Consider the following 23261-nt stretch of genomic DNA (forward strand, 5'->3'; position numbering starts at 1 on the left):
CAGGCAGGCCCCGCACACGCGGCAGCGGCGTGGCTGAGCGGGCGTGATTTCACCTACGTTTTAGCCCAAAATAATCATCCCCCCGAGGACGGCCCCGGCTGCCCTCTCTGGAAGGTTCCGTGGGGCGCGTGTGACCTTTCTCTGTGCCAGCTCTGACTCTGGGGGTCCCTCACGGTGCCGCTGCTTCCCCGTGTGGTCAGAGGCGGTTCTGACCCGGTTCTGGCCCGACGGGGAGCAGACGGGCCGCGCCCCGACTCCCTCGGGTGCTCCCCCTGCCCGCCCAGCACCGGCCACTGCTGACCCCACCGGACAGATGAGCAAACTGAGGCCTCCTGGGGTCCCACGGGGCCCAGCAGGGGCGCCGCCCACCCGGGGCCGGACCTACCTTCAGCCGCTCCCTGAAGCCGAGGACCTGCCTCTGCAGCTCGCGGAGCGGGGGCGGGGCGGGCTCCATGGACCCCAGCAAGTCCAGGACCTCCTGCAGGGGCCCCTCCAGGGCCGCCCCAGGCCCATCCTCTCCGGCCCCTGTTTCTGAGTCCTCGCGGCCGCCCTGGCGCCCCGGGCTGGGGTGCTCGTGGCGCGGGGGGCTCTCGGCGTCCAGCTGCCTCCAGCCAGGCTGCTGCGCCCAGCGGCACCCGGCCAGGTCGCCGATGTCCGGCAGGAGGCCCGGGGCCGGGGGCCCGTCCAGGGGCCCCTCTTGGACGGGAGCGTCTGGGCCGACCACCGAGGGCAGGAAGCCCACGTCCAGGGTGGATGCAGACGTGCTGGTCTCCGTGTCCCGGGGGTCCTCGGAGCTGAAGGAGCCCATCTTGGGCGGGCCCTGGCTCCCCGGGCCGAGGTCGCCGTCCGACGGGTAGCTGAGGAGGGACGCAGCCCTGGGCATGGCTGGCAGCGGCGGCAGGACGGCCTGGAGTGGGGCAGAGAGGCACAGCATCAGCCAGGGACGCCCCGGAAACCCGGCCTCAGCCACCCGCCTCCGCCACTCCTCCCTGGGATCTCAGGGCAACCTGGGCAGGTGCTCAGTGCAGCTGGAAGGGCAGCGGCCTTGGGCAGAAGCTGTGTCCCAGCCCCTCGGAATCCACCAGGGCAGAGCCATTAGTCTCATTTCTCTGGCACAGAGAGGCTGAGTGACTTGCCTGAGGTCACACAGCACCGAGAGGTATAAGGAGAATTTGAACCCTCACCTGCAGACTGTGCCAGAGAGGATTTTTTTTTTTTTACAGCAGAGTACAATGGACCCCACAAGGAAAAAAATCTCTCCGAACTCAACACCAGGCCACCAGCCAGGGTGCAGAGGGGACAGGAGCTCTGCACTGTTATGTGTCACCCTTCCCTTGGGCTCAACTCAAGCTTCTCATTTTTGTCTCTGATCTTCAAACCCTTTATCCCAAACGCCCCCTCACCCAGAAGGAGATGCCCGTGGGATAATACCTGACCACCCCCTCAAAGGAGAGGAGATTCGGCCTGGAGGAAGAGCACAGGGCTTAGAGCACCTGCCTTGCAAGCATGTGGTCATGAGTTCAAAACCCCAGTGCCTCACATGTGCTGAGCATGACGGGGCAGCCCGTCTGTCCACGACCCTAGCACCAAAGGCAATTTTTGCATCATACACGCAAGTGTAAGCGCCACAAAGAGGTAGGTGCCCGGCGCAGCGGGAAAGATGGGACAGCGGGGAAGGCCACTGCTGACTCATTCAATCTCTGGGGTGTACGGTCCCTCAAGAAGTGGGGGATGGGGCTGGAGCAATAGCACAGCAGGAGGGCGTTTGCTTGCATGCGGCCAACCCGAGTTAGAATCCCAGCATCCCATAGGGTCCCCCGAGCACCGCCAGAGGTGGCTCCTGAGTGCAGAGCCAGGAGTAATCCCTGTGCATTGCCGGGTGTGACCCAAAAAGCAAAAAGATAAAATAAAATAAAATGGATTTATTAAAAAAAAAAAGTGGGGGATCTGAAAGGTAATCTCGAAAGTTTGTAAGTCTGTAACTGTATTTCACAGTGAAGTCATTAAAAAAAATTAGGTGCTGGAGCAATAGTACAGCGGGGAGGGCGTTTGCCTTGCACGCACCCGACCCGGGTTCAATTTCCAGCATCCCATATGGTCCCCTAAGCACTGCCAGGGGTAATTCCTGAGTGCAGAGCCAGGAGTAACCCCTATGCATCGCCGGGTGTGACCCAAAAAGCAAAAAAAAAGAAAAAAGAAAAAAGAAAAAATAATAATTCTGCCACTAACCCAACAAAAAAATAAAAAAAGAAAAGAAGTGTGGGATCACTGAACAAAGAGCCAGAGTAAGCTCTGAGCACAGCGAAGGGTTCCCCCCCTTAAAAAAAAAATCAGGAGGTGACCTTTGGTGAGTGAGTGCAGCAACCGGGAGCAGAGGCGTCCTGAGACCCCCCCACCCCCCGGGCTCACAAACGGGGAGGTGTGAGGGGCAGCAGGCCTGTAGGCGAGCGCCCTCTGGTGGGCGGACATCTCAGTGCCACAGAACCAAGCTCCCGGGACCCCCAAACACACACATTTGGACCCCAGCGGAGCACCGGTCTTAGGGATTGGTGCAAGGTTGCAGCTGCCCCCCAACGCCTCATGGGCACACAAGACAGCCCCTGGGCCCCGGGCCGGAGCAGAGAGGGGGGTTGGTGTCAGGGCGCTTGAAAGCTGCCCTGGTGTGGGGACAGGAGGCCTGAGCCCCTGCGGGGTACGGGGGGCTCGGCCCTCAGGCGTGGACACAGATCAGGACGGACACAGGAAGTCGCTCTCGCACCTCACCGAGGTCCCCAAACGGACTTGAGCTGCACCCCCCTCAGAGAGATCGGAGAGACCCCCACCCCCGGAATCACACAGAAGGCGCCAGTGGTGTCTGAGGCCACAACACCCCGGGGTGACTCTGCACCCCGGTTGGGGGCTTCACCCACTTCAGAAAGTGCTTGTCTACACCAAGGCCTGCCGGAAGCGTGTCATATTTAAATCCATATCCTAGGAGCCCGAGAGACAGCACAGCGGGTGGGGAGCTTGCTGTGCACACGTCCTACCCTGATTCAACCCCCAGCGCCCCGGGAGGGCCCCCGAGCCGCCAGGGGTGACCCCTGAGCAGAGCCAGGGGAACGCTCTCAACACCGCCAGATGTGGCCCAAAGACTCCGATAACTGTAAGAAATTCACACGCGGTCACAGGGACGGGGCAGTGAGAGGGTCCGAGGGCCAGAGAACAGCCCCTCGGGGACGGAGCAGGACCAGCACTTCCTGCAGACACCCCCAGGCTACGCGGTGGAGTAAAGAGAGGAGTAAAGAGAGACCCCCACCTCCACCAGCCACAGTGCAGGGGGCTGAACCCAAAGCTGTTCCCTCTGGAGGGGCCGCAGGGCCCGACGGCCCCCAGAGTGCACTCACCAAGTAGTACCTCTCCCGGAAACTGGGGGTGCTGGGGGGCGTCCAGTTGTACAGGGACCCCTTCCTGCCACCCAAGGAGGACTTGCTCGCTGGGCTGGGGGTCCCCAGGCAGTCGGTGGCGTCCAGTGGACTGTGGGGGGTGGAGGGGCAGGGTCAGCCCAGGCGGCTCTGCTGTGTCCTCACAGTACCGGAGCCATAGGCCTCGCCGGCACTCGGGGTGTGGGGGGCCCCACGAGCCACCTCTGGGCTGGGAAGGCTGCAAAGGCTCCTTCACAGAGGCCAGACACTGCCAGCTCGGCCCTCACACCCATGGGTGACCCCGCCTGGCAGGGGACAGGAGCTCAGCGCCGAGACAGGACTGTGTGTCCACCCCAGTCACAGGCGGGTGGGGACCCCTGGCTCGAACCCTCTGGGAAGACCCAGCCCCCTGCGACGCTCAGCTGAGGAGACAAAGCTTGGGACCAGGGCCAGGCCTGGCCACTCACCAGATGCCTCCAGCTCCTGGGGGACAGAGCACAGGGACCCCACCCACCCACCCAACACACACACGCACGCACGCACGCACATGCACACATATGCACACACACATGCACGCATGCACACACACACACACACATGCACACACGCACACACACACCCGGGAAAGGGGAAACTGTCTCAGTGGGAAAAGGCCAGGCGGCCCCCTCGCTCCTGCCTGTCCGGGGACCCCAGGGAAGGCCCGGGTGGGAGTGGCCGTGGCCACGGGCAGTGCTCAGCAGATCAGGCCCTCGGGGGCGCTGGGGACGGCGGGGGACGCCCCTTCCCTCTGCAGGCAGCGCGGCACGAGCCCCACTCACTTCCACAACACCTCCAGCTGGAGCTTGATGGTGCCCAGCTCAGTGATGTCCACCACGATGACCTGCGGCCTGGTCGTGAAGAAGTCGGTGATGTCGCATGTCACGGCCCCCACAGCCAGGGAACTCAGGCCCCGCAGCTCCGTCACCTTGGAGGGGGGCAAAAGAGGGTGGAGTCCAGCCAGCCGGGCCCCACCCCGAGAGCACGCCCGCTGAGACCACGCCCTCTGAGACCACGCCCTCTGAGACCACGCCCCTCTGACCCCGCCCTCGCGCGGTTCTCCATCTCTGCCTGGCCACGCCCTCGCCCGGCCCCGCCCCGCCCGCCCACCTTGATCTCCAGGTTGTCATGCAGGGTGGGGGTGAAAGCCTTGTCCTCCTCGTCCCAGGTCTGGCTGTCATCGGACTCGATCCGGCCCTTCAGCTTCCAGCGCTGGCGGCCCAGGCGCATGAGCACCTGCGGGTCGGGTGGGCGCTCAGTCGGCCGGCGAGGCGCCCTCCCCCGGGACCCTGGGTCCCCGCGGCTCCCCGCCCGACCACCCGGCGCAGAGCGGAGCTGCGGAGACCCTACCTCGTACTGGTCTCCGGGACAGAGGCGCGCGTAGCCCACCAGGCCTGCAACAGAGACAAGCCAGCTCCCCGCTGCCTCCTGCTCCCCCCAGGACCCAGACCTCAGGGGGGGCCCCTCTGCCGTGGGGATGAGCGTGAGGGGGAGGGGAACCAGCACGGGGAACAAGGGACAGGCCAGGGGGGGAGCAGGACTGGCCTGAGGCCGAAGGTCACACCAGGCCTGCACGGGGCTGGGATCTGCCTGACCCCGGGGCCGCTGGGGTCCCGGCCACCCACTCCTGTCACCTTTCATCCGGACGTGGAACTCGCCCAGGTGCACCTCCAGGGCTCCCTCGATGAGCCACATGTCCTGCGGGGGCCACAAGGGGTCAGCAGCACAGAAGCTTCGGAGACAGCTCGGTCTCCCTCCTCCCCCTCCCTCGGCTGTCACACAGACGCACACGCGTGCACACATGCACATGCTCTATCTCAGCACACCTCTGCAGGCTGTCACACACAGGCACACACATGCACTTTGATGCACTCCTGCAGGCTGTCACATGCACACACACACGCACCTCAGCGCACTCCTGCAGGCTGTCACACACAGACACACACACATGCACCTTGATGCACTCCTGCAGGCTGTCACACGCACACACATGCACACACACACGCACCTCAGCGCACTCCCGCAGGCCGCCACGCGCGCGCACACGGAGCCTCACACCCGCACGCACCTCGGCGCACTCCTGCAGGCTGTCACATGCACACACGCACACACACACACGCACACACGCACCTCGGCGCACTCCTGCAGGCTGCGCCCCAGCTCCTGCAGGCTGTCCCGGGACGCGCGGCTGGCCGGGCCCCCCGAGAAGGCGCGCTGCATGTTGGCGGCCCCCGCGCGCAGGCGGCACTGCACGCAGTAGCCTTCGTAGAGCTCGTCCACCTGCAGCGGGCACACGGCGGGCGCGCCGGGGTGAGCGCCCTGCGCGCTCGCGGGAGCCCAGTCTGCGCCCACCCAGCCCCAGACCACACCTGTCTGCGCTGGGAGTCGCCCTGCCTGTGCCCCGGGAACCGGCAGGTGGGTGGGTCTGTCGGTTCCTGCCGCTGCTCCCCGCACCCGCACCCCGCAACGGGGGCCGAGAAGCAGACGGTGGGAGAGTTCACCGACCCGGATCTGAAGGGACCTGCGGTGTGACCCGGGGCCAGCCCCGACCCTCTCTGGGCTGCCGCCCTCCCGTCTGCGCAGCTGGAACCTGAGGGCTTCGGCCTAAAGTGAGCCTGGCACAGAACCCGCCACCAGCCCTGCCCGCACCAGAACCCCCGCCCACGGCGACGCACCCGGGCCCACCTTGCTGATGTGGAACTCCATCTTCCGGATGTGCCTGTCCACGGCGCGGGTTTGCTGCTCAGAAACAGACCAGCGGCCTGAAAGGTGGCCGGAGCGGCCACGCCCTGCCACGCCCCCATAAGCCACGCCCCCAGCAGCAGCCACGCCCACCAAGGCAGCCACGCCCATCCACTCAGCCCAGGCACCACACTCACTACGTGGCCACACCCACCACACAACCACGCCCACCTCGTGGCCACGCCCACATTCACCGCCACGCCCACCTCCTGCCCCTATCTCAACATCCCGACACGGAGTACTGGACTCAAAGCCAGGGCAGCCCCTCTCCACCCCGGAGGCGGGGTCTCATCGTGGAGCCTCAGTTTCTCCATTTGCAAAATGGGTCGAAAACCCAGGTATTCCTGCTGGAGGAAGGGGCAGCCAGGACGAAAGGCCTACTGCAGCCCCCTGACCTGTGCGTCGCCCTCCGCTCACCTTGTCCAGGTCGTAATAGAAAGCCTGCAGGGCGGGAAGACAGGAGAACGTGTCGGGGTGACCACGGGAGCCCCCAGCGCAGCGGGCCGAGCCAGCGCCTCCCCCGAGACTGCCCGGGGCCCCGCCTGGGCCCTCGCTCGCCGCTGTGTCCGGGGCAGGGCACTCGGCCTCCCTGAGCCACATCAGCCCCTCCTGCGTGGGGCGCGCTGCCCCCCCAACCCGGCGGTGAGGTCAAAGGGCACGGTGGGCCCTGGGCAAGCGGGGGTCGCTGTCTCTAAGGAGACCTCAGCCGGGACAAGCACCCCCAGGCCAACGCTTCCGGAGTGGCGCAGTCACCGTGCCGAGCACCAGGGGGCGCCAGAGGGGTGACAAATCTGTACTGGAGCCAGAGGGAGGGAGTATTTGGGCGGGGGGAGGCTCCCCTGTAAGCCCCACCCTCACCCCACCCTGGTGGTTGCGTGACCCTGGCGCCGGGGAGGTCAGGACTAGGCTGCACTCGGGAGCTGACCGCGTACCAGTAAAGGAACTTAAAGCACCACTGAGGAAAGAAACAGGGGTCCCCAAGCCTTGGGAAGGACGGACCCCCCAGCAAGGTCTCCAGGAGGTGGTGGGACCCCGTCTCTGTCCCACCGTGTGGCCCCTGGGCCATTTCCGCCCATCCCTGGTCTCAGTGTGCCCGTCTGCAAAATGGAGCAGCTGAGACAGACACTCGCCCTGTGGGGAGTGGGGACGGGGACGGGGCTTCTGCCCACTGTCCACGAATGTCCAGCCTGAGCTGGCCATGCCCAGGGCTGGCACAGAAGGCCGGGCGTTGCCTCTCCCTCCCTGCCCAGCTCCGCTCTCTGCTCTGTCTGGAGGGGATGACGCTGATTTGATGCAAAGATTCTCTGGTCCCTCAGCCAAGCTGGGGCTGCTCTGCACTCGGGTGCTTTGGAGGGTCCGGGGGGCCGTCCCTGGAGGGTCCGGGTGCCCGTCCCTAGCCTGTGTTTCTGAGACTTTTTTCTTTTTCTTTTTTTTTTTGGCTTTTTGGGCCACACCCAGCGATGCTCAGGGGTTACTCCTGGCGGTGCTCGAGGGACCATATGGGATGTCGAGGATCGAACCCGGGTTGGCTGCGTGCAAGGCAAATGCCCTCCCTGCTGTACTATCACTCTGGGCCCCTGTTTCTGAGTCTTGCCTGTTAGGACAGGGGGGTCCCAGAGGTCCCAGAGAAGAGGTGGATGGGACCCCGAGACTGGAAAGAGCTTCCATCTGGAGTGACGGGTCCTGGCACTGGGGGCCCAGAGAGTGAGCTCAGGCAAGACCCAGGCACTCAGCACGCACGCTTCCAGAACCTTCCGGCGTGCACGCCCCGCAGGGTGCCCAGGCCCAGTCACGCCGAGCTCCATGTGGCTTATCCAAAAACGCCCCCACGCGCCTCTAAAAACGCTGTGGGCCAGAGCCTTGGTACAGCTGACCCAGGTTCGGTCCCCAGCACCCCCTGTGGCCCCGAGATCATGCCGCTCTCAGAGCAGAGCAGGAGTAACCCTGAGCACCGCCAGGTGTGGCCCCAAACAGCAACAAATAGGAAAAATAAAATAAAATTTAAAAACTTAAATGATCGGGGCTGGAGTGATAGAACAGTGGGTAGGGCATTTGCCTTGCATACGACCGACCCGGGTTTGATTCCCAGCAACCCTGAGCACTGCCAGGGGTAATTCCTGAGTGCAGAGCCAGGAGGAACCCCTGTGCATCGCCGGGTGTGACCCAAAAAGAAAAAAAAAAAAAAGACTGACACTCTGAGGAAGAAAAAGGTCTGTCCCTGACAGTAACTTCTAGAACCAAGGATAGAGGTCTGCAGGGGCTAGAAGTCTGGATATCTGGGGTCGGGGAGGTGTGGGGGCTTAGGGGGAGACGCCCCGACCAGCCTGTGGGTCGGGTTCAGCCAGGTTCCGTCCTGAATCAAGCCTGTTCCCAGGCCCGGCTGGGCTCCGTGGTGGAGAAGCTGCAAGGCCCTGGGTTCGACCCCCGGCTCCACCCCCATCACATTCTGAGACTCCCTGCCCTGAGCTGCCGGGAGTGGGGGGGAGGGGTTGTGTTTGTTTGGGGGGTTGTTGTTTAGGCTTTTTGACTGGGGGTCACACCTGGCGGGGCTCAGGGCTCACTCCTGGCTCTGTGCTCAGCTTCACTCCCAACAGTGCTCGCGGGCCCCTGCGTGGTGCTGGGGACGGAACCCAGGCCGGCCACGCGTGAGGCAGGCGCCCTTCCCACCATGCCGTCCCCGCCTCAGCCCCCAGGGCCCCGCGTGTTGGCGCCTGGCCCCGCCGGGGCCGACACTCACCAGCCGGGAGTTCCTGTGTGTGTGGCTGTGGCGGCCCGACAGGTAATCCAGCTCGGCCTGCTGGGCGCACAGGTGCTCCCTGCGGGAGGAGCACAGAGACTCAGACAGGCACGGGGGCGGGGGGGGGGGGGAGGAGCAGCGAGGGGGGTGCGCCTGGCCCCGGCCTGGCAGTGTGGGGGACTTCCTGGTGATTCCCGGGACCCCCAGTGGCCCGTGCAGAGACAGACAGAGCAGCCCCCAGAGAGTGCGGGCGGCCCGTGGGCTCGGGTGTCACTGCAGCCAGTGAACCTGGGGGCCCACCCTGGAAAGCCCAGAGAAGGGGGCTGGGCACCCCAGCTCTATCCCCACTGTACTTTCCAGCCCGTCGAGGGTGGACAGGAAATAGCCCGAAACTTGGGGCCCCGGCCAGGACACCCTGTTCTAGTGTTTGCTGGGCTGCCTCGGGGAAGTGGTTTGCCCTCTCTGGGCCAGCTAGCACCACGGTCTTCCAGGCTCTGCCTCTCCCTGGGGGCTGGGCTCTGGAGAAGAGGGGGTGCCCTCGGCAGGTAAGCGCCCCCTTCCCCAGCAGGACGCAGGGTGAGAGTAGCCCGGCCAGAGCGAGAGCGAAGCCCCCTGGGAAGGCGGCAGGAGCCCGTCTTACTGGAGGCCTCTCCGCAGCGCCTTGAAGATCTTCTTCACCTGCTGGGGCCTGGGGTCTGGGCACACGGCGCCCTTCCTGAGCGTGCCGTACATCCTGGCCGCCTTGGCGGGCGCCCGCGCCCTCACGGAGCTCCTGCCAACAAGACGGAGACTCAGGATGGGCTCTGGGCCGAGTGCTCGAGGCAGGGGGCGTGTGGGAGCAGCGCCCAGTGCCCGACGGCCAAGAGGCCCGTGGCGTCCACCCCAAGCCACGCGGGTCCCAGAAGGTCGCCAAGACAGTGGGGATTCGGTCCCCTGCTTGGTACGCGCGGGGCTGGGTTGAAGATGGAGGGAGAGTCCATCAGACACGCAGCACTGGGAGAGAGTGTCGGCACGTGTGGACACGCAGGGAGCCCAGGGGCCAAACAGTGCACGGTCAGCCCGGGCCAGGACCACAGCCCTCCCCCAGGCCCCCCACCTCTCTGGGCACCTCCACATGGGGACCCGAGGGGGCAGCTGACAGTCACACCCGGGTACTTACACAGGCTCGCGCACTCATCCCCCAGACACACAGATGCACACATGCTCACACACTCACACACACACACACACCCAGACACTCAGATACACTCACACACACACTCACACACACCCCCGGATGCTCAGATACACTCACAAACACACTCACACACACACCCGGACACTCAGATACACTCATACACACACTCACACACACCCCCAGATGCTCAGATACACTCACACACACACTCACACTCACACATAATCCCAGATGCTCAAATATATTCATACATGCTACCACACCACACACATACACACTCACATACCCACACCCACATATCCACATTCACACACAACTCCCCCACACTCATATATTTTCACTCAAAATCATACTCAAACACACAAATAACCACATTCTCCCATGTACTCACACACTAACACACCAGTCTCACACACACACACACACACACACACTCATATACTCCCACACCCAGACTCACTCTCACACACTCGCATATATTTACACACACGTTTACCCAGTCATTCCCAGGCTAGCCCATGTCCTTGCTCTGCTCCACGGCTCTGAGCCAGGGGCAGGAGTGAGCCACTTCCTTTCCAGGTTCTGGATTCATGGGCAGGATTCTTGGCCCGGCTCCCCTCGGGAACCTCCTCCCGGAACTCCCAGCCCCACCCCCCTCAGCCCCTCACAGGAATCTGAAGCCAACGCAAGAGGAGCAGATGGGAACTGAGTTAAGCCTTATGCGTGAGCTCCTGGATCAAACCCTGCCTGAAGCTCACACATGCTAATGTGGTTTGAGTGACACCACCCCCTTTCTGTTGTCCCCACTGCAGCTAAGCTCCTCGACGTGAAGGTGCCAGGAGGGACGAGAGCTGGCGGGGAGCGGCAGGCTCGGGCTCTGTCTGGCGCCTCCTCTCAGGCCCCTGCACCGGGGGGCTTCTACGACCATCCGTGAGGCGCCTCCCCGAGCCCCCTTCTGAGGCCCGTCTGCCGTCCTGGCGCACGTAACTCACTCCCTGCTCCCGTCCTCAGCCGTCACGCGGGAGCACTGGGGCTCGGGGCTCTGTTCAGAGGCCAGGTCTGACCCATGGCACCGTGGTGCATACCGTAGGCGCCTAATAAGGGTTCGCTGTTCTGACGGTTATGGCTGCCCGGAGGGCCAGGGGGTGACCCGGAAGCAGGACGCTGAGTCCAGCCAGGGGGCTCTCCGTGGACTGAGTTTCAGCGAGACCCCAGGGGAGAGCAGATGAGCACGTCACGTGAGGGGACCGAGGACGGGCTGGGTGGGCAGCAGGAAGCGGGGGACCCTTGCGGAGGCAGAGAAGCTGGGAGTGGGGGTCCCGCCTGCCTTTGGGAACTGGGCTGCGGGCACCCAGGGAGAAGACCCCCAGCACCCGCACAGCCCCTGCCGCTCGCCTCCCGCCCCGTGCTCAGCTATGGACAGACCAGCGGGCCGGGGGTACAGGCACCGAGCACTAGGGCCGAGTCACCTCACCCAGGAAAGATCTGGAACCTGGAGCCACAGAAGGCCCTCGCCGAGCCAGGAGGCCGGGAGTTCAGGCAGGGGCCAGACCCCAGCTCCCGGTCAGCCACTGCCTCCCTGTCCCAGCCCCAGGGCCACAGGGTCACCTCCCCCAGCCTCAGTTTCCCCATCTGAGAGGAGCCGCCATCGGTCAGTCTGCCATCGGATTTGCTGAGTGAGTGTGTGTGTGCCAGGCACTGTTCTAGCCGCTGACGAGAGAGTCCAGCAGGCACCCCAGTCACCAGTGCCCCGGAGCAGCCCCCAGTGGGGTGGCCACGGGGGACGCGACAGGAAATAACAAGGGCGGACCCCAGACCCAGGAGCCAGGGCTCTCTCCGGCTCGCCTGCCTGCAAGCTGTGTGACCTGGGATAAGTCGCTCACCCTCTCTGTGCCTTATCTGTTCTCATCTATCGGGCGCGCAGCAAGGGCTGCTGAGTGAGTTAATAAATAGAAAAAGGGCTCGAGAGGCGCCTGGCGCGGCCCAGGGGCTGTGCCTGCCCTTCACTGGTTCAGATACTGTAAAACTGATCAGAAGGAGGGTCTGGGAGGACGGTACAGCGGGGAGCGCCTTGTACCAACATGATCCCCGGCACCCCCTAAGGTCCCCCGAGCACCGCCAGGAGTGAGTCCCGAGCTCGGCGCCCCGGAGGAAGCCCTGAGCACCGCGGGGTGTGACCCAAACAAACCGAACAACAAAAGGACCAGAAGGAAGCTGCTGCCGGGGAAACCAAGGCGGGGACAGAGCGGGGAGGGGTGCGGCCGCGCGGGCGTCCTTACTGGTGGCTTCAGGCTCCGGAGGGTCAGTCCTGGGAGCCCCCCGGACGGTCTCCGTGAGAAGGCGATGCCGTGCCCGTCCAGGGTGGTCTCTCTGCAGCCCCCTGCGCCCAGCGGGGTCCCCCCGCCCTCGGGCCCGGCACCCACCTTTTGGAACTGGACCCCCACAGACTCCTCATCTCCGCGGCTGCAGGCGTGGGGGGCGGCAGCCCCCGGGGTCTCGGAGCAGCAGGGCCCGGAGGGGACAGGCAGGGAACGGGGCCGGGGGCTGCAGGAGTCCCACTCACCTGCCCGCTCCCGGGCCCGGCTCTGTCCAGCTCGGCCAGGTGGACGCGCCCCGACGGGCAGCTGCTCCCGGGCGGGCTGAGGAACCCGCGTCTGGCCCGGGTCGCCGCCGGGTCCGGGAGCCGCCTCTGGGCGGGGCTGCGTGAATATTCAACAGCCCCTGCGCGGACCTCCGCCCTGCCCCCGCGGAGGTGGCCAGCGTCACGTCGGACGGGCCGGACAGGACCCCCGCCTGTGCCCTGCTGCCCTCCCCCTGCCGGGGGGCGAGAGTCCTGCCAGTGCCGGGGGCTCGGGGGCTCGAGGTGGGCGGGGCTGAGCCCACACTCAGTTCGGAGGGGGCCAGGCCTGCCCCTCCTTCCCTGCTCTTTCATTTATTTAATTTTTGGCTTTTTGGGTCACACCCGGCGATGCACAGGGGTTACTCCTGGCTCTGCACTCAGGAATTACCCCTGGCGGGGCTCAGGGGACCCTATGGGATGCTGGGAATCGAACCCGGGTCAGCTGCAGGCAAGGCCAACACCCTCCCCGCTGTGCTGCGGCTCCAGCCCCCCTCCCCTGCTCTTGCCCCTGGGTCCAGCTGTCCATAGTGGGGAACACGGGGAGGGGGGGGGGGGTCTGGTAACTGCCTTCGCCCAGCACCTGCCACCGGGCGCCTCCCCCGTCCCCCCCCCCCCCGCACACAGATGCCCGGGAGCCTCTCTGGGTGCCCACGATGGTGACGACGCCCCAAGACGTCCCCTTCGGGCCCCGAGCCAGGAAAGGGGTCCTGGCTGGGGGTGGGGGGAGACAAACTCCATGTAAACACGGGCGGCGGGGCAGCTGTCACTGTGAGCAGTACGGGCCGAGCCACAGCCAAGGGGGAGGGCGTTGCCTGACACGGGCTCACCTGGTCCCATCCCCCGCATCCCCGTCCTGTGTGGCCGAGTCATTTCCCCGAGTGCAGAGCCAGGACTGACCCTGGGCGTTGCGGGGTGTGACCCCCCCCAAAAAAATAAAACCCAGAATGTGCAGGGTGGGCACTCGTCCCTCCCCCGAGACTTCTCGCTGTGGATTCAAAGTTCCCCCCACAGCCCCGGGGAGGGGAACCCCGGGGGGGCACACGTGCCAGGACGGGGCGGGACGAACCGGGACCTGCCCTTCTGCCCAGCGAGTGCCCGGGTTCAGCCCGGCTGGATTAATTACCCGGGTGAGGCCTGAAACCCAACCCAGGCTGGCCGGCGGGAACTCGGACCCTGGGGGTCGGACAGAGGCCTGAGGGGGCAGCTCCCGGGGTCCTTCCTGCTGCCCAGGGCGGCTTCTCCTCGCCCTCGGGAAGGGGGTCCTGAGCTCTCTGAGGGGCCCCACCGGCTCTTGAAACCCCGATCCAAAACCACAGATCCCAGCGGTAGGACGGCGGGCAGGGAGCTGGCTCTGGGGGCAGCCAGCCCAGTTTGGGTGTCTGTCACCCCCCTGAGTCCCCTAAGCCGTGCCAAGAGTCATCCCGGAGCACAGGGCCAGGAGTAAGCTCCGAGCACTGCCAGACATGGCCCCCAAATTTAAAAGCAGCAACAACAATAGATGGTTCATTTGAGAAATAACAACTATGGCTTGGCTAGTTTCTACTTAGCCCCTCTCTGCAGCACTGATGGAGCACCGACTGTGTGCCTTCCTCACCGTGCATAGATGGAGCACCGACTATGTGCCTTCCTCACCGTGCATAGATGGAGCACCGACTGTGTGCCTTCCTCACCGTGCATAGATGGAGCACCTACTGTGTGCCTTCCTCATCGTGCATAGGTAGAGCACCTACTGTATGCCTTCCTCACCGTGCATAGGTAGAGCACCTACTGTGTGCCTTCCTCACCACGCATGGGTGGAGCACCTACTGTGTGCCTTCCTGCCTGCACGATGGAGCGCCTACTGTGTGCTTTCCTCATAGTGCGGCGGGGGGAGCTCAGGCTGGGGCACTGGCCCTACCTCCTCTAGGACTTACTGAACTCTCTTTCCCTTTGGGGGTCAGTTTCTCATGCTCTGGCCCTCCCCGGGGCTCCCCTCCGTGTTCACACCGTGGGTCACCGGGCCCCCGGGGTGTTTCCTGAAGCGGGCAGTGCCACCCGGGTGCTAGAACAACCCGTGGGTGGCGCGTTCCGTGTGTTCAGAGAGAGTCCGTTTCCGGGGTGCTGAGTGGCCCCCGGGACCCCTGGCCTAGGAGAGACCCCACTGCCTGCCACACGCCCCCTTCCGTCCTCGAGGACGACCCCCGCTACCCACACTGACCCTCCTCTGGGAAGGCCCCCTGCACCCCAACCACCCCCCTTCCCGATCGGCTCCTGCCTCCTGGGCCACACCCCTGCTTGCATTCCCTCATCTGTCAGCAGCGCACGTGTCACCCGCGAGTCGTGACCGATGGCCACGGAGGCTGCTGGGCGGGAAGGCGGGGCAGGCACGGCCCCCATCCGACATCTGATGCCTGATGCCGGGAGCTGGCGGCTCCTCCCAGCACCCTCCTGGGCGCTGAGCAGCCAGGGGCGCCCACAGGGCCAGGCTTCAGGGGGCCCCTCCGTGGGGGGTTGGAGCCTGCCTGGCCTGGTGGGAGACAGGGACGGGGGGCTACGGGGCCCAGAAAGGAGAACGTGGGGGAGACACGCCATGTGTGTGTGTGTCTGTGTGTGCGTGTGCGTGTGTGTGTGTGCGTGTGTGTGTGTGCATGTGTGTGTGTGAGTGTGTGTGTGCACGCGTGTGTGTATGTGTGTGCGTGTGTGTGCGGGGGGGGGTGGCCCCTGGGCTAGCGTCAGGCTGCTGGACCCCCCGGGGCTCAGAACGCAAGCTGGGGCTGAGGCGGGTGTCGAATGACTCCCTGACAGCCTGGTTCAGCCCCACTGGGCTTCGCCCTGCTCCCCTCCCCTTTCTGTGTGTGCCACGTGTTTGGGTCCCCCGGGCCGGCTGACAGCCTGCGGGGGGCACTGGAGCCTGGGCCGGTAGCAGCCCCCAAGGAGACATGCGCGACTCGCCAGAGCCCGGCCACAGCCCAGCAGTGAGCTCCAGGCCAGGGGTCCCCAGAGCTCAGAGCCGTCAGACTCTGCGGTGAGCACTCTCCATGAGCATCCCAGCCCCGTCCACACGCCTGCTCGGTCAGCGTGTGCTGGCTTGCCGGCGCCCACCAGCCTGGCACGCACCCGCTCAGCAGCCTGGGCCTCGGGGAATGGCCAGCCCTGAGCCCATTCCTCGGAGGAGACTCAGGCGGGCATCACCTGCCCCAGGTCAGAGCCGGAGGTGAGGCCCCACTTCCTGCTCTGCCAACAGGACAGAATTCCATCCGCATCCCGCCCCAAGGAATGATTAAGCTGCAAGTCGCCCGGCCCGGTCTTCCTGTGTGCCCTGGGCTGAGTGACCTCACCTCTCTGGCCTCAGTGTCCTGGCAGTCAGTCAGGCGGACGGACTTCTGTGACTAGAGCATGTGAGATGGCGGGACTCCAGCCTCCGGGCCTTGGAGGTTCTGCCCACACAGAGTATGTGTCACACACACATGCCCAGATGCACAGTCACTGGCATACACACACACTCACACACACTGTGGACAGAAACACTCACAGACACATAATCACACCCGTACATCTACACAAACACACATTTGTTCATATCTCATGTGTACACGCACAAACGTGTATACACACATGAACATGTGCATGCAATACATACACAAAAATACACCACACAAATGCACTTGGTACATAGAGGTATACATGAATATACACCTCCAACATTCACACGAGTAATATATACACGTGCACATATAGACACACATATACACACAACCAGAATGCATGCACACACAGACTCATGCCCACACACATGCACATACATGTATGCACTCATACACATGTGCACAAGTACACACATCCATATAGAACCACAAATGTGAGTGCACACACATAGACACATACATACACACGTTTACACATATGCACATGCCCAAACGTTCATGTACACATGTTTACACACATACACACATGCACATGCCCACCTGCCCTCATACACATGTACACAAGCACAATTAGACACATACACACATGGCCGTATGTACTCATACACACGTGCACAGGCACACACATGCACACACAGACACATAGACACACATGCCCACATGCACTCACACACATGTGCACAAGCACATATAGACATACAAGCACACACATGCCCACATGCAGTCATACACACATGCACCAGCACACACGCACGCGCACACACACATGAACATCGCAAGTGAGCCTCGGGGTCCCCGGTGGGGCCACGTCCCGCCAGGACACGCGGCAGCACTTACGCGGCCCTGCGGCTCTGGGCGCTGCTGAAGCCGGCGAAGGAGGCGCTGCGGCCCACGACGCCCACGGCGCCCGCGTCCCCCGGGGACAGGAAGCGCAGCCTCACCGACATGGCGGCACCTGCGGAGAGACGGTCAGCCCGGCCGCTGCCCCCACAGGCAGGGGGTCCGAGGGCGGGACGCGAGCAGCCCCTCCCGGCCCGGCCCTTCCGCAGGCCCCGAGGGGGCAGCTGCGGGCCAGACCGCGCTGGGACACGCACCGGGCGGCCGGGCGGCCCCGGGCCCCGCCCACGGGGAAGTGGAGCCCCCATCACCCTCGGGAGCTGACACTGAGAGACGCCCGCCGCCCGCCGGGGAAGGGGGCGACCAGAGGGAGGAGAAGGCTGCAGGGGGAGGGGGGAGGGAAGGGTGTGGAGGGCACAGGGAACAGCACGGGCGAGGCCTGGTGGTGCAGAGGACTCGTGTCACGCGAGACAGAAGCCGTGACCCGCTGCCCTGCCTGCCCGGCCACCGGGCGCCCGCCTGGCACGCGGTGGCTGCTGCGTCTTCCAGACCCTGGCGAGCCGGAGAGACGCCTCCCGACCAGCGGAAAGTTCGCCGCCGTATCTGACCTCAATCTTGGCCGCTCCAGTTTCCAGCCTCCTTCCCGGGCCGGCTGGCGCTGATGCAGGGGTGCCGGGACCCTCGGCCCACACTGACCCTGCGGCACCCCCGGCTCTCCGTCCCTGCCACCCAGCACACCCGCCTCTGCTCTCAGGCAGGGAAACGTTCCCCTGCCTGGGTCCCGCTGCCTCCTGTCAGCCCCTCCCGGCCCAGGGCGGCCCACCCCCACCCTGAGAACAACAGCCGACCCGCGCTGGGTCCCAGAGTGCAGACAAGCTCCCTGCTCGGGGCCTCGGTGATCCCATCTGCAAAGTGGGCGTTCAGCGAAGGCCAGGGGGGAGATGCAGGGGGGGCGCGGACAGCTCGGGCGCCTCAGTGCCGGGGCCAGCCGGAACCCCGCCGCCCCGTGGCCAGGTGGGTGCCGACAAAGCCAGTCCTCGCCGGTAGCTAGAGGCCGGGTGAGGGCTCGGAGATGCATTGGGCTGAGGGGGAAACTGAGGCTCAGACAGGGCATGAGACCAGCAGAGCCATGAACTCAACTCAGAGCCCGCCCCGGGGCTGGGTCGCCCTCACTCTGTCCCAACCCCCGGTGCTTTCTAGAACATTCCCTCAGCTCCCCCCACCCCCGGGTCATGGTCTTTAGGGTACGAGAGAAGGACTTTCCCACGGTGTCCCTCTCCCCGGGGGGCTGGGAGAGGCGCGTGCGGGCGTGGCTGTGGGGTCAGCACTCACCCGCACTCTGAGGGTCAGTGGCCCCACTTTGCGTAAGAGCAACGAGACCCTCGGGGAGAAGAGGCTGGCCCAGGGCGATCCCATTTTTCAAACTGCAGTTTCCTGGCACGCCCCGCCTCCTCGTCCAGTTCACGGCCTCCCCCGCCAGGCAGCCCTCTTAGACTGCCTCGGCCCCACCTCCCTTCTCACTCCTGGGTCTGGGAATACCGTGTGTCTGTCCCCACTGCCAGAGACAGGGCCGGTCTTCTCTGGTGGTCGGACTGTTCCAGCCCATTCTCAGGACCCGGACAATGCCCACCGGACGGCTAAGCGGCTCCCCCATGTCCAGGCTGTGCAGTCCCAGGCACAGGCAGTGGAATAAACAAGGGGAGGGGTGGGAACACGGTGGGAGTGAGGAGAGCCAATGAGGGGCTGGAGCGACAGCACAGCGGGGAGGGCGTTGGCCTTGCACACGGCCGACCCGGGTTCGATTCCCAGCATCCCATAGGGTCCCCTGAGTAGTGCCAGGAGTCATTCCTGAGCACATGAGCCAGGAGTGACCCCTGAGCATCGCCGGGTGTGACCCAAAAAGCAAATTAATTAATTAATTAATTAAATAAAAAGCCAGCCAACGAACGCGCTTTGCAGATGCGTGATTGGTCACTATTCACCCCTACTGCCTCAGTGCGAAAGCCGGGCTCCCACCTTGGGACCGAAGGTCAGCTCCGAGCGCGCGAGGCCGGCGGCGCCCCCTGGTGGCCGATCCCGGTAGAGCGGCTCTCTCCGACCCAAGAGGTGGAATTCTGGGGTGGCCTGAGACCCCAGAACCCAGGAGCTTGTCACGGTTGCGACTCGGAGATAGGTGGGGCCTGAGTTCGATCCCCGGCACCAGCCCCCCTCCCCCCAAAAAATAAAGACCTTTGGCGGCTGAAGGCATTCCTGATACGCCCAGGGCTGCCACCTGGGAACCCAGGGGACACGTCCTTAACTTTGATCCCACCACAAGGGAGGGGCGCAGAGCACTGAGTCTGAAGGCTTCCCACCTCCCGCGAGGCCCCCCCGCCCCCCTTCCCCGGAGCTGGAGGAGGGGGCTCGCAGGCCCCCGGGCAGAGGGGCAGGACCCAAACCTTTGCTGTCCGGCTCGCGGCGTCTCGCTGCTGGCCGAGGGGCTGCTCCCGGCCCGAGTGGGCAGAGCTCGGGCTGCTGGACCGCCCCTCCCTCGGCCCGCAGCCCCTCTGGCCAGAGACAACCTGCAATTTCACCTTATTTGGGGGCGACGCGTCTAAATTTAAGGCGGCTGCTGTGCCGAGCCCTCACTTACGGCTCCTGGACATCCGCCCTGGTGCCTGCCGGGGCCTCGCCTGCTCGCGGGGCCTCCAAAATAGCCCTTTGCTGTGCGTGAGAGGAAGCGGCTGGGTTCAGGCGGCGCGACCGGGCGGCCGGGGAGAGGACTCGGGGCTGATGGAGTCCAGCGCCCCGGGCAACGCGGATGGCCGGCCTGCAACCACGTGGCCATTGCGTCCCCCAGGGGGGCCGGAGGAGCCAGAAAACCCCGACTCCAATTCCTCCCCCCACCCCGCCCCTGCACAGCCCTGACTCCTCGGCTGTGCCCCCACCCCCGCGGGCTGACAGGCCATCCGCAGCCTCAACAGCTGGCAGAAAGCTCACCTCCTCCGAGAGGTCCTCTGGGATTCCTCCCCGCCAGCCCCGGTTGCTGCAGCCTCGCCCCCTCACCCTGTCTAAGCTCCTTCCGAGAGCTGCTGCCGCTTTGCTCCGCGTCTCCTGCCAGTTTGCGGGCAACGAGGGGCCGGGGGTCCTGCCAGTCTCGGCGGGCGCCGTGGGGAAGGGCTTCCTGCTCCTCCTCCCCCACCCGGAGGCTCAGAGCCTCCCCCAGCGAGCTGGCCTCCGGGATTGTCGGGATTGTCACACACACAACAATCAAGTAAGTGTGCGGAGGCGGCTCCTCAGAACTGTCTGGCGGGGCTGGCACCTGCCCCCTGCTGGGAGCCGCCTGCAGGCATGTCCTGGGCAGTGCCCGGCCGGGGTCCAGCAATGAGCAACAAGACTCGGAGTGAGTGACGGGACGAGCCGAATCCGGGGGAGGGGGGCAGACCCGGACCCCGCCCAGCCCAGCGGAACAGAGTGGGCGGGAACCCCCCCCACCCCGCTTCACCAGAGGAATCAGCTTAGAGAGGGGGAGGACGGGGTGGACAAGTGTGTCCGGGGCAGGGAACAGAATGTGCAGTGCTCAGTGACCAGACACCACGAGCAGCAGAGGAAGCGCGGGTCTGTCTGTCTGCCCTGTCTGTCTGTCCCTGTCTGTCTGTCCCTGTCTGTCTGTCTGTCTGTCCCTGTCTGTCTGTCTGTCTGTCCCTGTCTATCTGTCCCTGTCTGTCTGTCTGCCCTGTCTGTCTGTCCCCGTCTGTCTGTCTGTCTGTCTGTCCCTGTCTGTCTGTCTGTCCCTATCTGTCTGTCTGTCTCTGTCCTGTCTGTCTGTCTGTCCCTGTCTATCTGTCCCTGTCTGTCTGTCTGCCCTGTCTGTCTGTCCCCGTTTGTCTGTCCCTGTCTGTCTGTCTATCTCTGTCCTGTCTGTCTGTCCCTGTCTGTCTGTCTGTCCCTGTCTGTCTGTCCCCGTCTGTCTGTCTGTCTGTCTGTCCCTGTCTATCTGTCCCTGTCTGTCTGTCTGCCCTGTCTGTCTGTCCCCGTCTATCTGTCCCTGTCTGTCTGTCCCTGTCTGTCTGTCTGTCTCTGTCCTGTCTGTCTGTCTGTCCCTGTCTGTCTGTCTGTCTGTCCCTGTCTGTCTGTCCCCGTCTGTCTGTCTGTCTGTCCCTGTCTGTCTGTCTGTCCCTGTCTGTCTGTCTGTCTGTCTCTGTCCTGTCTGTCTGTCTCTGTCCTGTCTGTCTGTCTGTCCCTGTCTCTTCCCAGAGCCTCGGCTACAACAGATCCCCAGGGGCGAAGCCCCCGCGGGGAGTGGGGGGGTGCAATCCTGCTGCCTCCAGGGAGAAGTGGGTGGGGCCGGCGGCCAGCACCTTGGCGTCCACCGGGCCCCTCGTCCAGCCGACTGTACACCTGGCCAGAGACGCGTGTCTTGGCAAGGAAGGAGCACCGACTGCACGCAGGCCAGGTAATCTGGGGAGGCGCCTCGAGCCGACCCCAGGCTCAGCACAGAGCACTGTTACAGGGAGCCCAGACCCCCTGTGCTGCCTTGACCACCGTCTCCTGCTCCCCCCACCCCCGAAACCAGGTAGCCGAGGGTCCGATCCCCCCAGGGCTGAGGCGGGTGGCCATCGGCACGCAGGCCAGCTGCCCGCGGCCGGGGCACCCGGAACCCTGACCACACCCTCGGGCTCCTGCACCCGGGAACGCGCCCGCTGCTTCCCAGCCAGGTGTGAGAACATGGTTCCAGCCACGGGCCGCGTCCCCCCACCACACACACACACACCAAGTGGCCTCGACTCAGGCCCGCAGAGCAGGGCATCGGACCAAGGAGGACACACAGCACCCCCCGGGGGAGGGAGCCAGCTCCATCCTGGCCGTGCCCCCAGAGAGACGCTGCTCATGGACGCCTTGCAGTGTTCCTTGTCTTGGGGCCACACCCAACAGTGCTCAGGCAGGGCTTACTCCTGGCTCTGTGCTCAGGGATCACTTCTGGTGGGACTCAGGGGACCATTTGTGGTGCTGGGGATCGAACCCGGGTCAGCCGTGTGCAAGGCCAGCGCCCTCCCCGTCGTGCTCTCTCCCGGCCCCGGGTCCTTCCGTCTCGTTGCATCTCTGGGGTGGGGGGGACCTTCCCCTCCCGGTAACCGTCTCCTGCGACTTTTGGACGAACAGAATAGCGTTGGGGACAGGGTTTGAAGGGGCAGCAGCACCCCCGGGAGACCCCGGGCCCCGGCACAGGCCCGAGGAAGCCCCCCACGCCGCTGGGTGTCGCCCCCGAACAAGAATCGGAGCTATGTGAACAGAAGGATGCTCGAGGGTGTAAGCAGATGGGCGTGGGGGTCCCGAGTCGGCCTCCAGGAAGGCCCTCTCCCGTAGGGGCCACGGGATGCCCCTCGGAACAGCACCAGGTGGGGTTTCCCACCCTCAGAAACCCTTCCCGTCTGCAACCTGGGATCCGTCCTCTTAGCTGTGGGGGGCGACCCCTAGCGGTCTCCCGGGGTATCGCAGCCTGGCTGACGGCACACACCCCTGCTAAGCAAAGTGTGTTTTCAGCCTTGGAATTCAGGCCCCGGCCTGGCTGCGCAGCTGACATGAACAGCTTGTGCTGGAACCGTGACCCTGGAGCATTGCAAAACACCCGGGGCGACCCTGGCCTTTGCACAAGCTGCTTATCAATTAAGGAAGTGCGCCTTTGCCAGACATTCTTGGTGGGGTCTGTTGGGAGGGGGTTTTGGTGGGAATGCAGCTCCGATTCTGTCACGAAAATCGCCAGGGACAGCCAAGATTTATACAGCGCTCAGGAAGCTCAACAACAAAACAATCCGGTCGTCCCATCAGGAATAGGGAGAGAATAACAGACTCTTCCCAGAGAAGAGCAAGTAGCCGCAGGGGAAATGGTCATTGTCACCTCTCCTGGGGAAATGCAAATCAGAACAGCCAAGAGGCGTCTCACGGAGTGAAAGCTCAGGTGTCTGAGACTTCCCTCGCCAGGGCCCGCTGGGCGGGTGGAACTGAAAACAGTCTACTTCAAGGACAGGCAAGAGACGCCTCCAAACAGTGAGAGTAGCGCTCCCGTGTCACCCACTCATGACACTTGGTGGCATCTGCCCCTCAAACACAAAAGGATACACGCACCCCGGCACTCACCGCAGTGCTCAGTGCCAGGACTGAGACACGGAAACAGCCCAAATGTTCAGTGACAGGTGAATGGAGAGAGAAGCTGTGCTCTACATACACAGTGGAATATTACACAGCTGTAAGAAAGGATGAAAGCCTGCAGTTTTGCTCCTTGGCCAGCACCATGCTTGACTAGACACCTGGTACCCGACAGCCTGGC

The 23261-nt window shown here is 64.4% G+C and overlaps 1 protein-coding gene across 1 annotated transcript in view; it reads right to left on the reverse strand.

Annotated features, from left to right (window-relative positions):
* RIPOR3 (RIPOR family member 3) overlaps window positions 1–23261 on the reverse strand; it is a 53344-nt gene that overhangs the window by 7801 nt on the left and 22282 nt on the right. Inside the window, exons 2-13 of the mRNA XM_055139755.1 lie at window positions 16955–17072; window positions 9557–9688; window positions 8917–8995; window positions 6597–6620; window positions 6123–6176; window positions 5568–5717; window positions 5072–5135; window positions 4788–4831; window positions 4548–4673; window positions 4220–4365; window positions 3384–3513; window positions 386–907 (exon numbers count right to left, since the gene is read on the reverse strand). Coding sequence (XP_054995730.1) covers window positions 386–907; window positions 3384–3513; window positions 4220–4365; window positions 4548–4673; window positions 4788–4831; window positions 5072–5135; window positions 5568–5717; window positions 6123–6176; window positions 6597–6620; window positions 8917–8995; window positions 9557–9688; window positions 16955–17064 — 1581 coding nt within the window. The 5' untranslated portion in view covers window positions 17065–17072. The remainder of the gene's footprint in view (window positions 1–385; window positions 908–3383; window positions 3514–4219; window positions 4366–4547; window positions 4674–4787; window positions 4832–5071; window positions 5136–5567; window positions 5718–6122; window positions 6177–6596; window positions 6621–8916; window positions 8996–9556; window positions 9689–16954; window positions 17073–23261) is intronic.

Source organism: Sorex araneus, chromosome 5, assembly GCF_027595985.1.
Source record: "Sorex araneus isolate mSorAra2 chromosome 5, mSorAra2.pri, whole genome shotgun sequence".
Lineage (NCBI taxonomy): Eukaryota > Metazoa > Chordata > Mammalia > Eulipotyphla > Soricidae > Sorex > Sorex araneus.